The 17,259-nt window shown below is 51.9% G+C and overlaps 1 protein-coding gene across 1 annotated transcript in view; it reads right to left on the reverse strand.

Annotated features, from left to right (window-relative positions):
* The window catches only part of LOC311226022 (scavenger receptor cysteine-rich domain-containing protein DMBT1-like), a gene marked incomplete at both ends in the record, with an annotated part of 80,061 nt that continues 62,802 nt past the window's right edge, over window positions 1-17,259 (reverse strand). The window contains 4 exons of the mRNA XM_084311403.1: window positions 1-59; window positions 305-670; window positions 10,271-10,636; window positions 11,283-11,506. Of these exons, the coding sequence (XP_084167529.1) occupies window positions 1-59; window positions 305-670; window positions 10,271-10,636; window positions 11,283-11,506 (1,015 nt within the window). The remainder of the gene's footprint in view (window positions 60-304; window positions 671-10,270; window positions 10,637-11,282; window positions 11,507-17,259) is intronic.

Genomic DNA, 17,259 nt, shown 5'->3' on the forward strand with positions numbered 1-17,259 from the left:
TCAGGTCCCAGGCATCATCACACACCATCCCCCACTGGTCATCATGGTAGACTTCCACTCTGCCAGAACAAGGGTTGTCAGAGTAGCCGTTGACCAGTCTCACCGGAGCACCAGCTGAAATACAAATACATATACTGTACAGTATGCATATATATATATTTAGTTCTTTTTTTTTACTTTATTTGGAGACAAGCACTGTGTCCAAACGCTGTCCAAACTGAGCAGTCAAATTAATTTTCATCATGACAGATGCTGACATACACAGAAAGGATTGGTTATTATAGGAATACATGTTCATACTGACCTTCACAGACAACACCAGCATCCTCTGTGTGACTACAGTCGTGGGATCCAAACCCTTGGTGGCTGCACTGTGTGAGGTTGGACTCACTGCCTGTACACCTGACCTCATCCAACCAGATGGGTCCACTGCCTTGTCCGAACAGGGCAGTATGTGGTGCAGACAGGGCCCGGCCACAGCCCAGCTGTCTACACACCACCTGGGCATCATTCAGGTCCCAGGCATCATCACACACTGTCCCCCACTGTCCACGGTGGAAGATCTCCACTCTGCCTGAACAGGAGCCGTTCCTTCCATCGGCCAGGTGGACCTCCCCCTCTGCTGCTGTGTTGTTGCCTGGTGTTGGTGGCCTGGTGATGTTGGCTATCGCTGTAGTGGTGGTAGTGTTTATTGGTCTGGGAGGAGGTGTGGCTGGAGGTCTTGTGGTATTAACCTCTGGTAGGACTGGGGAAAATAATATCCATAAACCTACAAGTCAACTAAAGGTCCCACTGATCCAACATTACCAAGGAAACGTCACCGCATACAGCAATCGTTTAATGTGATTAGATTGTGGACAGATACCATTTATTCAATTTCACCTAGAAATAATTTCTTTTACAGGAAGACATATCTTCTTTTTTCACTGTACATGTAAATGATCACAAAAATAAATCTATGCATTGTGTATGGTAAATATTAACTGCCACAAATAAATGGAGTCTAAGCCCTTTTTGGGGGGTTGTGGGGGGTATTGGAGAGGGGCTCAAGGGCAACAGCAGGTGCCACATACTCTACACCATCAGAAAACTGGGACCCAGAATGAGATGCAGCTCAACACTGTATCTCATTATTTTCTGTCTATTAATCTGTTGTGTATTTATGCATAATATATTTACCTTCACAGATAATGCCAGCATCTTCATTGTGACCACAGTCGTGGATTCCAAACCCCCGATGTCTACAATCTGTTATAGATGACTCATTGCCTGAACACTGAACATCATCCAACCATATGGGCCCTCTACCCTGTCTAAAATGTGCATAATGGGATGCAGACAGGGCCCGGCCACAGCCCAGCTGTCTACACCACCTGGGCATCATTCAGGTCCCAGGCATCATCACACACCGTCCCCCACTGGTCATCATGGTAGACCTCCACTCTGCCAGAACAAGGGTTGTCAAAGTAGCCGTTGACCAGCCTCACTGGAGCACCAGCTGAAATACAAATACATATACAGTATGCATATATATATATATATTTTTTTAACTTTATTTGGAGACAAGCACTGTGTCCAAACGCTGTCCAAACTGAGCAGTCAAATACATTTTCATCATGACAGATGCTGACATACACAGAAAGGATTGGTTATTATAGGAATACATGTTCATACTGACCTTCACAGACAACACCAGCATCCTCGTTGTGTCTACAGTCGTGGGATCCAAATCCTTGGTGGCTGCACTGTGTGAGGTTGGACTCACTGCCTGTACACCTGACATCATCCAACCAGATCGGTCCACTTCCTTGTCCGAACAGGGCAGTATGTGGTGCAGACAGGGCCCGGCCACAGCCCAGCTGTCTACACACCACCTGGGCATCATTCAGGTCCCAGGCATCATCACACACTGTCCCCCACTGTCCACGGTGGAAGATCTCCACTCTGCCTGAACAGGAGCCGTTCCTTCCATTGGCCAGATGAACCTCCCCCTCTGCTGCTGTGTTGTTGCCTGGTGTTGTTGGCCTGGTGATGTTGGCTATCGCTGTAGTGGTGGTAGTGTTTATTGGTCTGGGAGGAGGTGTGGCTGGAGGTCTTGTGGTATTAATCTCTGGTAGGACTGGGAAAAATAATATCCATAAACCTACAAGGCAACTAAAAGTCCCACTTGGTGGCGGAATGTCACTAGAGGCCACCGCTAAAAATTTAAAAATTTTTTTAAATAAATAATAATTACTCATTTTAAGTATGTTTTTGTTTAGAATGCACAATAATGTGTAATATATCAAATATAAATCATTGTTTGTGCTTCCTGTTCATCAACCTCTCTCTTCTGGGGCGCTAGAAACATCGCCCCAGTCAGTGCGCAACGCAGCCAATTGAAAAATTACATAGCTAAATAAATGCACCTAGCAACATAAATTTAGCCAGTCAGCGTCTTCAAATATGATGACTAGGGGGCAATTCATTTAGCACCCCAAGCAGAGTCAGTGTGAGGTTTTGGTCCGCTCCCTGCCACACGCTCCGTTCCTTTAAGGTACTATGTGATTAATGCGTGCCGTGTTGATTGGTGCTTTCCTCGCCACACGCTTTTGAAGCAAGTATCAATCTCATCCCGCAGCTGTCACAGCTTGTAATCAGCGCCCCTGTAGGCTTTATATGCTCAGACCCCCTTACTATCGATGTTGGGTCGTTTTGAATTACACCTGCATATACCTGCCTTCCCCGTCGCTGTTGCTGTCTTTTGCTCTCCAGGATCTTTTGTGGAGAACTGCTGTGGAGAACCTGGTTCCCCGTTCGGAGCTACGCCTCGTAATCTGCCCGCTTCTCGCGTTGCGCTCTCGTGAGTTTTTGGAAACTATCTTTTGGATTATCAGTTTTTTGTGTGTTTGGTGAACACCGAAGAGATCCTGTTTTTGTTTGTACTGGACTCACCTAATTTTTGTGTTAGATTAACACTGAAGATACCGTATTGTTTTTTCTCTGGACTCTGCTAACTTGTGTGTGGTACACCGAAGATCAAGTCACTTGGATTTATACTGGATCAGTCACCTCTCTGCCTGTGTGTGCGCTGGGCTAACTCTGATTTCTCTCTCTCTCCGTTTCCACCGGGAGTGAAAGCTGGGAGGATCTGCAGAGCCGCTTCAAACGTCACTAGCCAATTCCTCACCACTACATACTGGGAGTATCTGCAGAGCCGCAACAATCTTCACATGCCAGATTCCCCGTTTGTTCGATTGCTCTACTTCATTCCATCTTGTGACTCTGTAAATAAATACACCCTTGCTTTGGCTAACTCTGAACTTCCTCTCTGTGCCGTTGCGTTTGAGGTCGGTTACAAACCCTAACATTACGACCCAACCATGACGACCTCAGCCGACACAGAGGGTCAGAACAGCGTTGGCAGTCCAGATAGTTAACCAACGACCACAGCCTACAGCTAGATGCGGCTGCGGCTGCTGTACAGGAGCTCCGAGAGCAGGTCCTGCCTATTCAGGGGTCCCTTGGCTCTCTGGCTAGCCAGCAGTCTAATATTCTCCTCCACTTACAAGCGCTGAGTGAAACCGTTAACACCTTGCTTGTAACCCCACTTACTTCAGGAGCCTCGGCCGGAGCATCACCCGCAGACCTGGCAGGCCCCGCGCCTCCCGATCCCGCACCTCGGGAGCCCCGTCTCTCCGAACCACGGTTGTTCGATGGTAACTTCGAGGATTGTGCCACATTCATCATGCAATGTGAGTTGGTTTTTCGTCATCAACCCAGTCGATTCACTTCAAGGGGAGCCCAAGTGGCTTACATGACTAACTTGCTCTCAGGCCGGGCAGCCCAGTGGGTCACTGCCTCCTGGGCAATGGGGGAAGATTTCTGTTTTTCCTACCCAGACTTCGTGGCTGAGCTCCGCAGGGTTTTCCACCACCCAGCCGGTGGCCAGGACCCTGGCGCCCGGTTGGGTACCTTCTGGCAGGGCAGTGGCGGGGTCACCGACTACGTGCTGGAGTTCAGACTGGCGGCAACGGAGAGCGGTTGGAACGATCAAGCACTTCGTCTCACCTTCATGAGGGGGCTCAACGACGCTGTCAGGGACCAGCTCGCGACCCGTGAGGAACCTGAGTCCCTCGAGGACCTGTTCAGCCTCGCCATTCGCATCGACGGACGCCTCCAGGAGAGAAGACGTGAGAGAACCCGACAGGGACCTCCAGAGGTACTCCAGACCCCCCGTACTCGTGACGGTACTGCGGGTCGCCCTGCTCCCAACACGACTGGTGGCTCTTTTCCCTCCCGTTCGGTGCCCGGGGAGGAACCCATGCAGCTGGGACGTTCTCATCTTAGCCAAGCTGAACGGGAGGCGAGGTTCAGGTCCGGCCTTTGCCTCTACTGCGGTCGGGATGGACACTGTATCGCCAACTGCCCCACCCGGCCAAAACACCAGGCTCGCCGGGACCCCGGGAGATCCTGGTGAGCCGTTTTTCTCGTTCCCAGAGCCGTGCACCACCTAGCCGTCTGATGAGCGTCACCCTGGCCTGGGCAGACCAACGGGCCACGGTGGAGGCACTCATTGACTCGGGGGCTGACGAGAGTTTCGTAGACTTCGAGTTTGCTACCCGGGCCAACATTCCACTTGAGGACCTAGTGAGGCCATTGGAGGTATTCGCATTGGACCAACACCGCCTGGCTGACATCACTCAACGCACCTGCCCTGTCCTGCTCACCATTGCTGGTAACCACGTTGAGAGACTCCAGTTTTTTATCACCAGATCCCCTCTTGTCCCAGTAGTCCTGGGCCGGCCCTGGCTCGCGCTGCACGAGCCCCACATCGCCTGGTCCTCCGGTACCATCAGGGGGTGGAGCTCCTCCTGTCATGCCCAGTGTCTTCAGGCGGCGTCCGGTCCCTCGCCCCGGGGATCCGTTTGTGAGCCGCCTCCGGACCTCTCGACCATACCCCCCGAGTACCACGACCTCATGGAGGTTTTCAGTAAGTCCAGGGCTCAGGCCCTTCCGCCTCACCGGCCTTACGACTGTGCCATCGACCTCCGCTCAAGTACCCTCTTCCTCTCATGAACTCCACCTTCGAGCCTCTCACCCAGGCTACCGTCTTTACCAAGCTGGACCTCCGGAGTGCCTACCATCTAGTCCGTATCCGAGAGGGCGATGAGTGGAAGACCGCCTTCAAGACTCCCAGGGGCCACTACGAGTACCTGGTTATGCCGTTCGGCCTCACCAACGCTCCGGCGGTATTCCAGGCGCTCATGAACGACGTCCTTCATGACATGCTGGAGGTGTTTGTGGTAGTATACCTAGACGACATCCTCATCTTCTCCAAGACCCTCGAGGAACACATCCAGCATGTCCGCCGTGTGCTGGAGCCCCTCCTCCACAATCGGCTCTTCGTCAAGGCGGAGAAATGCCGATTCCACTCCGACTCCGTCGATTACCTGGGCTTCATCGTGGAGAGAGGCTTGACCCGAGCTGATCCTCGCAAGATCCGGGCCGTGGAGGAGTGGCCGGAACCCACCTCTCGGAAGGAGTTACAGAACTTCCTCGGGTTCGCCAACTTCTACCGAAGGTTCATCCGGAACTACAGTCAAGTGGCGGAACCGCTTACCAGGCTGACCTCTCCCGCCCTGCCGTTCGACTGGTCCCCAGTGGCGTGTGCTGCGTTCCGCTCCCTCAAGAAGAGGTTCACTTCCGCCCCGATCTTGCTCCATCCAGACCCCAAGAGACAGTTCATCGTAGAGGTGGACGCCTCGGATACTGGACTGGGAGCTATCTTATCCCAGCGGTCGGCAACAGACCAAAAGGTACATCCGTGCGCCTTCTACTCGCGTTGTTTCCTCCCTGCCGAGAGGAACTATGACATCGGCAATCGGGAGCTGCTGGCGGTTGTGGCTGCCTTGGAGGAGTGGCGTCATTGGCTAGAGGGGGCCGAGGAACCATTTACCATTTGGACGGACCACAAGAACCTGACGTACATCCGTGCTTCCAAGCGCCTCAATGGCCGGCAGGCAAGATGGGCCAGCTTCCTCAGTCGGTTCGACTTCTCGCTGACGTTTCGCCCTGGTTCCCGCAACACGAAGGCTGACTCCCTGTCCCGGTTACACTCCAAGGGGGCTCCAACCACTGAGGACCCGACTCCCATCCTCCCTGAGGACAGGGTGGTAGGAGTAGTCACCTTGGGCATCGAGGGGGTGGTAAGGCGTGCCCTACGCTTCCATCGCGCTCCAGGCAATGTACCGGTTCATCGTCTCTTCGTCCCCGACTCGGTCCGGTCCCGGGTCCTCCAATGGGGCCATACCAGCCGGTTCGCCTGCCACCCGGGCATTCATCGCACGTTCTCCTTCCTGGCTCGTCGGTTCTGGTGGCCCACCATGAGGAACGACGTCAAGGAGTTCGTACTGGCCTGCGCAGTCTGCGCCCGCAGCAAGGCCTCCCACCAGGCACCCTCCGGGCTATTGCAGCCGCTTCCCATTCCGAGCCGTCCTTGGTCACATGTGGCGCTGGACTTCGTCACAGGTCTTCCTTCTTCCCAGGGGAACACGTGCCTACTGACCGTGGTGGATCGGTTCAGCAAGGGGGTTCACCTCGTGGCCCTTCCCAAGCTTCCCTCGGCGGCCGAGACGGCGGACCTCCTGACACGCCACGTGTTTCGCCTCCATGGTTTTCCCCAGGACGTCGTCTCGGACCGGGGGCCCCAGTTCACTTCCCAGGTATGGCGGGCTTTTTGCAAGGGATTGGTGGCAACGGTCAGTCTTTCCTCTGGTTATCATCCCCAGACTAACGGACAAACGGAGAGGATGAACCAGAGTGTGGAGTCTGCTCTTCGGTGTGTGGCTGCCGAGAGACCAGCTTCTTGGAGCCGTTTCCTTCCCTGGGTCGAGTACTCCATCAACTCCATGGTCAGTTCCGCCACCGGCCTCTCACCCTTTGAGGTATCCCTGGGCTACCAACCCCCTCTTTTCCCTGCACAGGAGTCGGAGGTGGCAGTTCCCTCCGTACAGGACCACCTCGACCGGTGCCGTCGGGTCTGGAAGATCACCAGGACCGCGTTGCTCCGGTCATCGGGTACCTGCGCCGACGTACCACCCTGGGCAGAGGGTGTGGCTTTCCGCAAGGGACCTTCCACTTCGGTCCTCGGCCAAGAAGCTTAATCCCCGGTTCGTCGGCCCTTTTGAGGTTCTGAAGGTACTCAGTCCGGCGGCGGTGAGTCTTAAGCTTCCTGCGTCCATGCACATTCACCCCGTTTTCCATGTGTCCCGGGTTAAGCCTGTCTCTCTCAGTCCCCTGATGCCTCCTGCTCCGGACCCGCCTCCTACCGAGATGGTGGACGGTCACCCCCAGTGGCAGGTCCGCCGGTTGATGGGTGTTCGACGGCGGGGTCGAGGTTTCCAGTACCTGGTGGACTGGAAGGGGTACGGTCCGGAAGAACGGAGCTGGGTCTCCCGCCAGCTCATCATGGATCCCGGCCTGATCACCGACTTCCATCGTGCCCATCCGGGCGAGCCGGGTCAGGCTGGTCGCCGGGTGGCTCCCGTGGAGGGGGGGGGTACTGTGAGGTTTTGGTCCGCTCCCTGCCACACGCTCCGTTCCTTTAAGGTACTATGTGATTAATGCGTGCCGTGTTGATTGGTGCTTTCCTCGCCACACGCTTTTGAAGCAAGTATCAATCTCATCCCGCAGCTGTCACAGCTTGTAATCAGCGCCCCTGTAGGCTTTATATGCTCAGACCCCCTTACTATCGATGTTGGGTCGTTTTGAATTACACCTGCATATACCTGCCTTCCCCATCGCTGTTGCTGTCTTTTGCTCTCCAGGATCTTTTGTGGAGAACTGCTGTGGAGAACCTGGTTCCCCGTTCGGAGCTACGCCTCGTAATCTGCCCGCTTCTCGCGTTGCGCTCTGGTGAGTTTTTGGAAACTATCTTTTGGATTATCAGTTTTTTGTGTGTTTGGTGAACACCGAAGAGATCCTGTTTTTGTTTGTACTGGACTCACCTAATTTTAGATTAACACTGAAGATACCGTATTGTTTTTTCTCTGGACTCTGCTAACTTGTGTGTGGTACACCGAAGATCAAGTCACTTGGATTTATACTGGATCAGTCACCTCTCTGCCTCTGTGTGTGCGCTGGGCTAACTCTGATTTCTCTCTCTCTCCGTTTCCACCGGGAGTGAAAGCTGGGAGGATCTGCAGAGCCGCTTCAAACGTCACTAGCCAATTCCTCACCACTACCTACTGGGAGTATCTGCAGAGCCGCAACAATCTTCACATGCCAGATTCCCCGTTTGTTCGATTGCTCTACTTCATTCCATCTTGTGACTCTGTAAATAAATACGCCCTTGCTTTGGCTAACTCTGAACTTCCTCTCTGTGCCGTTGCGTTTGAGGTCGGTTACAAACCCTAACAGTCAGTGTGTTAGGGAGTGGGGACTGACGTGATGACGACAATGATGAACACAATGAATTAAATGAAAAATTTAATATTTTTGTATCCTCTTTTTCTCCGCCTGATTTTTCTATTTTTTCTCCCCATCCCAAATTTTTTGTCGTTATGCCAATTCCCCCCCCTCCCCTACCTGGTTGTTGTGCGCATGTTCCTCCTACTGGTCGGTACAAGGGAACCCTGAAGTCCACCACATGCTTGCTCCGACACATGTGGAGACAGCCAGTGGCTCTCTTCTCACCTGGCAGCGAGTACTCTCATTGGTGAAGTGTAACGCGTGGGAGTTCACGCTGCCTTCACCATTTCCTGCCTTTCGCTGAGCAGGCGCCCAGACCTGACCTGTATGCGTCGCTGTCCACAACGCCAGATTACCACCCACGACTTCCCTCCCCCTAACCCAGCCAAACAAGTTAGTATGACAACCGGCCCAAGCCGCAGGGCAATGCTGACTCCGGGAGTCGAGACCGCAGCCTCTTGCATTGATGACGAGCGCAATCTCGGCTACGCCACCTGACCGCCTAATGAAATGAAAATTTAAATGAATGCAGCAATCAAATGTTGAAATGTATAAAAAAAAAAAAAAAAAGCTATATTGTTCTTTAAGCCACCTAAAAATTCCATTTTTACATGAAGACATATCTTCTTTTTCTTCTCTAACTGTACATGTAAATGATCACAAAAATAAATCGATGCATTTTGTGCGCAACGACCAGGAAGGGAATTGACATAACGACTAAATTGGGATGGGTGAAAAATACAGAAAGCCTCAACACTGTATGTCATTCTTTTCTGTCTATTAATCTGTTGTGTATTTATGCATATTATATATTTACCTTCACAGATAATGCCAGCATCTTCATTGTGACCACAGTTGTGGATTCCAAACCCCAGATGTCTACAATCTGTTATAGATGACTCATTGCCTGAACACTGAACATCATCCAACCATATGGGCCCTCTACCCTGTCCAAAATGTGCATAATGGGATGCAGACAGGGCCCGGCCACAGCCCAGCTGTCTACACACCACCTGGGCATCATTCAGGTCCCAGGCATCATCACACACCGTCCCCCACTGGTCATCATGGTAGACCTCCACTCTGCCAGAACAAGGGTTGTCAGAGTAGCCGTTGACCAGTCTCACCGGAGCACCAGCTGAAATACAAATACATATATGCATATATATATATATATATATATATATTCTTTTTTTACTTTATTTGGAGACAAGCACTGTGTCCAAACGCTGTCCAAACTGAGCAGTCAAATACATTTTCATCATGACAGATGCTGACATACACAGAAAGGATTGGTTATTTTTTTTATCCACTTTTTCTCCCATTTTCTATATTTTCTCCCATCCCAATTTCGTATCATCCAATTCAACCCTCCCCTGTCACGAACGCTGTTTCTTGCCTCCCACAAGCCGGCTGCAATGTGGACTAAGTCATACATAGCACAAGTCCCCTCCGGTACTTGAGGTAACACAAGTTGCATCTTTTCACCTGCGCAGCTCGATCTCTCAGTGGCGAGGAGTAACACGTGGGAGGCTCACGCTCCCCCGACACTTCCTGATTCTACTGCGCAGGCGCACCAACCGACCTGTAGGAGTCGCTGTCCACAACGCCCGATCCCCACCCATCAGTTTCCCACCCCCTAATACTGCCAATGTGTATTAGTACGGACGACCAGCTAAACTGAAAGCAAATGTGGAGCGCTGGGCTCGAACAGGCAAGCCCAGCGTCTCCAGATTTCGTGGCGAGCGCCTTGCCCACTACGCCACGTAGCCGCCGCCCGAAAGGATTGGTTATTATAGGAATACATGTTCATACTGACCTTCACAGACAACACCAGCATCCTCGTTGTGTCTACAGTCGTGGGATCCAAACCCTTGGTGGCTGCACTGTGTGAGGTTGGACTCACTGCCTGTACACCTGACCTCATCCAACCAGATGGGTCCACTGCCTTGTCCGAACAGGGCAGTATGTGGTGCAGACAGGGCCCGGCCACAGCCCAGCTGTCTACACACCACCTGGGCATCATTCAGGTCCCAGGCATCATCACACACTGTCCCCCACTGTCCACGGTGGAAGATCTCCACTCTGCCTGAACAGGAGCCGTTCCTTCCATCGGCCAGGTGGACCTCCCCCTCTGCTGCTGTGTTGTTGCCTGGTGTTGGTGGCCTGGTGATGTTGGCTATCGCTGTAGTGGTGGTAGTGTTTATTGGTCTGGGAGGAGGTGTGGCTGGAGGTCTTGTGGTATTAACCTCTGGTAGGACTGGGGAAAATAATATCCATAAACCTACAAGGCAACTAAAGGTCCCACTGATCCAACATTAACAAGGAAACGTCACGGCATACAGCAATAGTTCAATGTGATTAGATTGTGAACAGATACCATTTATTCAATTTCACCTAGAAATAATTTCTTTTACAGGAAGGCATATCTTCTTCTTTTTTCACTGTACATGTAAATGATCACAAAAATAAATCTATGCATTGTGTATGGTAAATATTAACTCCCACAAATAAATGGAGTCTAAGCCCTTTTTGGGGGGTTGTGGGGGGTATTCGAGAGGGGCTCAAGGGCAACAGCAGGTGCCACATACTCTACACCATCAGAAAACTGGGACCCAGAATGATTTGAGATGCAGCTCAACACTGTATCTCATTATTTTCTGTCTATTAATCTGTTGTGTATTTATGCATAATTTATTTACCTTCACAGATAATGCCAGCATCTTCATTGTGACCACAGTCGTGGATTCCAAACCCCAGATGTCTACAATCTGTTATAGATGACTCATTGGCTGAACACTGAACATCATCCAACCATATGGGCCCTCTACCCTGTCCAAAATGTGCATAATGGGATGCAGACAGGGCCCGGCCACAGCCCAGCTGTCTACACACCACCTGGGCATCATTCAGGTCCCAGGCATCATCACACACTGTCCCCCACTGTCCACGGTGGAAGATCTCCACTCTGCCTGAACAGGCGCCGTTCCTTCCATCGGCCAGGCGGACCTTCCCCTCTGCTGCTGTGTTGTTGCTGCTGGTAGTGGTTGACAGTCTTGGAAGAGGTGTGGTTGGAGGAATTATCGAAGGTTCTGTAGCATTGACCTCTGTTCAACATTTTAAAGAAAATAAGGAGTGTTTGAAACTGCAAAGCAACGTACACCAACACAATTGACAACATAATCAGAATCACTTTATTCGCTAATGTAGCGATACACCTGAATTTGATTTGTTTAACTGCACAATAACATACAACAATCCCTGTTCAAACAGGACAACACACAGGGTACTTGACAAAGGACATCTCACTCTCACATAATGCAAAGAAAGCACACAGACAGACATTAGACTATATGACAAACGTAACACATACAGTACAGCTGTTGTGAAGGATCAGATTAAACCGAATATATATATTTATTTATGGATATATATTTAATAGTATTTGTATATCGTTTGATATCCCTTGTATATTCCTTGTACATATACACTGAATATCCCTTTGGTCTACTAACAGCCCATAATAGTTTCATTCTCTCATTGGACAAGAACTTGGCGCCAGCAGCCAAGCCCCTTGGTTCAAGTTCAATCGTGCCGACGAACATGTCGTTACTAGCCCCGGTTCCGCGTAGGAATACGTCTGCCGAAATACGAATGGTACTATTTGTTCACAGCGCATATATATATGGCGCAAGTAAAGTAGAACTTCCCTTAGCCCTTAGTTCTTTACCCTCCAACCTAGTGGCAAGACGTTAAGCCTCACCCACGATACACGTGTGGTGCAGTATGGTCAACTTGGCCTCAGAATGGCATTGAGACATCGTGTGGATTAATAGTTGAATTGTCATAGTTTGGCACTATACCGTCGAGTGGGACGTATTTCTATTAAGTTAATAATAGTCTATTATGTATGGTGCATCGTTCGGTTAGAGTTATAAAGTGAGCAGTACCCCCATCGTTTTCCTCGCGTTATCTAGAGTCTTAACCAGGCTGGGCAGACCACGTGTGGTGCTTTCATCCGAGGAGTTCTGGGCAAGGACGAGTGGACCTGCACATTGGATTACCTTACCCGGACGACGGCGAGCCCTACACGGCTTGGATTATCTACTTGCTTTGGGTGCTTTGATTATGCCATGGATAACAGCCAACACTGGTAAGTGTTGGAACTACCCCCGAGAGGAGTCCAGGTGAGACGGCGCTCTAACCCGAGTGAGGTCGCCTCACGTCTCTTCGTTGTGGACCGGCAGCTACCGTCTACAAGAGGGCCCAACTGTATTCATCTGTGGACCAAGGTTCTGTGGGCACCGTGTTCAGCACTCTGAATTCTCCCAAGAAATCGTTGGCCAGATGGGATATCGCCAGCGGCTCTCCTAACCCCCCCCCCCCCCCCTACTGACTTACAACCAGCGGGACCCCCCTTTAGTATATCCAGCTATAATCATTAAGTACCATCGCTATAGTTCCCTAAAGAACCAGGTTGTATACTTGCTTCCTGCGTAACCAGAGATTGGACATTCAATGTTGATTTGCCTACGAATACTCATTTGCCTTACAAGTGCATTCAAATCATAAATGTCATTACGTGAACGTTGTATATACCCTTTGCTATATATTAAAGATTCAACGGATACATTTGTGTGGACTTGGTTTCATCAGGTGGGAAAGTGTTCATCATATCTATATCATGTACTGTGTGGCCAGTAGTTAAAGTACATAAAGCGGTAGTGGTTTAATGATACCATACTTATCAATACAGTCAGGGAATTGTACCCCTCAGTTACAATTGGTCCTTCGAGCCGGAGGGTAACTAGTGTAATATTAATATAGTGTTATTAATATTGAAATGGCCTATGATGAACACTCCACGAAACGGTCCTCCTAACGTAGAACGCCCGCGGCGCAGACGACAGACACCTCAGTACTTAGAGGATTACGCTGTCAGTCAACTACCTAGCCTTCTACAAACGGTAAACGCGGTAAAAGTAGAAAGTAAAATTATGTCTGACCTTAACGACCAGGTTACCCCGACCACAGAGGCCCTAGTGGGTTCTAATGTAACTGACCAAGCTCACGGTGGGGACCAGGAGGGAGCTGACATGCCTTTACCCCCCGCCAATACCGAAGAAGTAGTCCCCGACCAGCCCAGGGAGGAAGACAACCCTACAGAGAGAGAACTCTGCATGGAAGAAGAGGAGGAGAGCGCCGAGGAAATAGAGCTCCAGGACTCCCCAACGAGTACCGCCAGGAGCGGCTCACCTCTACAACCGTCTTCCCCCAGCGAAGCGGAGAGGATGCTATCACAGGCGTTCCTCGTCAGCCTGACAGCCTCTACCGAACGCGATCGACTCCAGGGTGAACGCGATCGACTTCAGGGTGAACGCGATCGACTCCAGACACAGCAACGGAGCGAAGAAGAGCGCATACGCCTGGAGATGAGACGCCTTCAGACGGAAGAGAATATGGCAAGAGACCGAGCAGACACCCAGCGTGCCGCTGCCGGTGCCCAAAGAGAAGCAGAGCGCGACCTCGCTCTCATCCAGCGCGAAACCGAGCGCGACAGACTACAAGCCGAGCGCGACAAGCTACAAGCGCAACTAATGGAGCAGCTGATCCTCAAGGCAACACCCTCTCCCTCCGCCAGGGGTTCAAGGAACTCGTCGAGACAACAGTCAAGGGCAGCGTCTCCTAACCGAACAAGCGACCCTGAACTTGACCAACAGACCAAGCCTATACCCCCCGCAGACCCCCTTCCCCGACCGGTCCAAGCGAGACCCAGCTACAAGGAAGGAGCAGCATACACTGCGGAGAAGCTAAATAAACGACTACAGGATCTAGAGGACCTGATAGAAGAAGAAGAGGGAGAGGAGGAGAACCAAGCCCAACGACAGCACAGTACTCCACCGGACCAGGAGGTCCAGTACAGCCCAGGCTATACCCCCGCGGCGCTGCGCTACAGACCCCCGACTCTATTCACGGGTGAGCACGACGCACGACCAGCCCCGAGGAATAGCACCTGGACCAGCGGGCCATGGTACCCTGCCGGTACCAGCCCACAGAGAGGCGCAAGAGGAGACTCGCTAGGAGGCCTCTCCCCCAACGCTCGCCGATGTATCAGCCATCCACGGCGTCAAACATTGCCACACCGACCATCCCAGACTTCACCCATGAGAATCGGGCACAGTACACGGAGCTCCGAATGTGCTTAGAGACAATGATGGTGGATGTCGTTGATGAACGTCACAAGTATGCAATATTACTGAAGCACCTGAAAGTACCCCGAGCGCACAATATAGCGCTAGCCTATGCCACCTCTACGACCCCATACACCGCGGCTCTAGCAGCACTGGACCAGAGATATGGACGTATATGGGATTACGTAATCCAAGAGATAAGGCATATTGACCGCCTACCCCCAGCAACAGACAATCGCTCATTAGACGACCTGTCTATAAAAGTGCAGTCCCTGGTAGGGATGCTGGGAGCGCAACGAGAAAAGGGTATGCACGAGCTATACGCCAACTCTAACGTCGAGAGGATTTTAGAGAAGCTGCCACCCGCCAGACAAGAGCGCTTTAGGCGGCAGAGAGACCACCGTGATCCTAACGGTCCCGAACCATCCCTCCTCGATCTAGCCGACTTCCTGGCAAGAGAAGTCAGCAGCTTACGACTGGATACGTTCGTGCGGAGCACACCAAGCTCCAGAGAGGGACCCAGGAGAATAAACGATGGAAGAAGATCGGTGACTGTCATGCACCAATCAGAATCAGTACCGAGCAGTAAGAACCACAGTACCCCCTCGAGAAAAGAGAAGTGGAAGATGGTGTGCCCGTACTGCGAGAAGGAACACTGGCTGTCACAATGTGACCTGTTCACAAAGATGAATGCAGAAGAAGTGAGTCAATGGATAAAGTCCAACAGGCGCTGTTACCGATGTGCGCGCAGTCACATGGCAGCCGAGTGCCGCCTAAAGAAGAGGTGCAGTCGGTGTGACGGAGCCCACCTAGATGTCCTACACGACAGTAACAGAAGAAAGCCTGCACCTGCACCATCGAGCAGCACCAAGGCAAGTGTCATGTACATTGACCCCGCCAGCAGCAGCGGCGCCCAAGTGCTCTTAAAGGTAGTCCGTGTAACATTGAGCTACCAAGATAAAGTCATGGACACTTACGCCGTCCTTGATGACGGGTCAGAGAAGACCCTTCTGCTCGCGTCCGCTGCGGCCCAGCTGGGACTGCGGGGGAGCGAGAACCAAATGACGATTCGGACAATAAGAAGAGATTTAAAGACGATAAAAGGCGAGAATGTCTCCTTCACTATCGCAGCAAGCGGGCAGCCAGAGCGACGGTATAGGATTACAAATGCTTTCACCAGCCAAGAAATAGGACTATCACAGTACACCTACCCCATCGCCAAGCTGATGGATAAATATGTGCACCTGCGTCAACTACCTATCCCGCTCATAGACGGCGCCACCCCGACCCTGCTGATAGGCTCCGACCATGCAGACCTCATAGTCCCGATAGACCGGGTCCATACAGGACCCAGAGGCTGTCCTGCAGCAGTCGAGACCCGCCTAGGATGGACACTACAAGGCCCCCTCGCTAAATCTCTCAACCGAACAGCAGCCACTAGCTGCCTCCACTCCAGAGTGACAGAAGAAGACACCACTCCCCTGCAGCATGTCGAGAGGCTATGGACACTAGAGACAATGCCCTTTAAGAACGAAAAGAAAGACATTCGTTCTAAAGAAGACATTTACGCCATAAACCTCCTCGAGCAAGGGACAAAGAGAGTCACAGTCGGCGGAGTGATGAGATACGCAACTCCACTCCTGAGGCGAGAGGGAATGCCCACCTTTCACGCCACGAAAGAAGCTACGGAGCGGTATCTATTGAACACAGAGCGGCGCCTAGCCAAAGACCCCGCTCAAGAGAGTGTGTACCGCGCTGAGATTGAGAAGCTAATCACAGCGGGACACGTGACAAAGATTGACATTAAAGAGGCCGATCAGACGACCGAATCATGGTACGTGCCGCACCACAAGGTCCACCACAACGGCAAGGATCGCATTGTGTTTAACTGCAGCTACCAGATCGGATCCCAGAATCTGAATAAAGAGCTCTTGCCCGGCCCCACACTCGGCCCCTCTCTACTAGGCGTGCTACTACGCTTCCGCCAGGACAAGGTGGCTATCAGCGGGGATATCAAAGGGATGTTCCTGCAGGTGAGACTAGTGGAGGAGGATAAGCCCCTACTGCAGTTCCTATGGAGAGAGAGGATCGGAGATGAGCACCCAGCCATCTACCTATGGGAAGTCCTCTCCTTCGGAACCACATGCAGCCCGTGCTGTGCTACATTTGCACTGCAGAAACACGTCGCAGAGGACCCAGCAGCAGATGAAGAGGTCCGACACAGTGTGAAGAACAGTTTCTACGTGGACAACTGTTTACAAAGCGTTTCGACCCAAGAAGAAGCCGAGGCTCTCCTACTCAAGCTACGCGCCTCCCTGATCAAAGGCGGCTTTGATCTCAGGCAGTGGGCCAGCAGCGACCCGCACGTATTGCGCAGCCTCTCCCCCGCGGACAAGGCTGCCAGCAGCGAGACCTGGATGGCAACAATCCCAGGAGAAGCCCAAGAAATGACACTAGGACTAGTCTGGCGCTTCAAAACAGACTCGCTCCACTATAGACACAAACCCCTGACCACGGAGCAGGGAAGGTCGACGGCGATACCGACCACCAGACGGAGTGTGTACAGAACACTCGCCAGACAATATGACCCGTTGGGATGTATTCTACCTTACACCAC

The sequence above is a fragment of the Notolepis coatsorum genome (genome assembly GCF_963971535.1).
Source record: "Notolepis coatsorum genome assembly, chromosome: 3".
NCBI lineage: Eukaryota > Metazoa > Chordata > Actinopteri > Aulopiformes > Paralepididae > Notolepis > Notolepis coatsorum.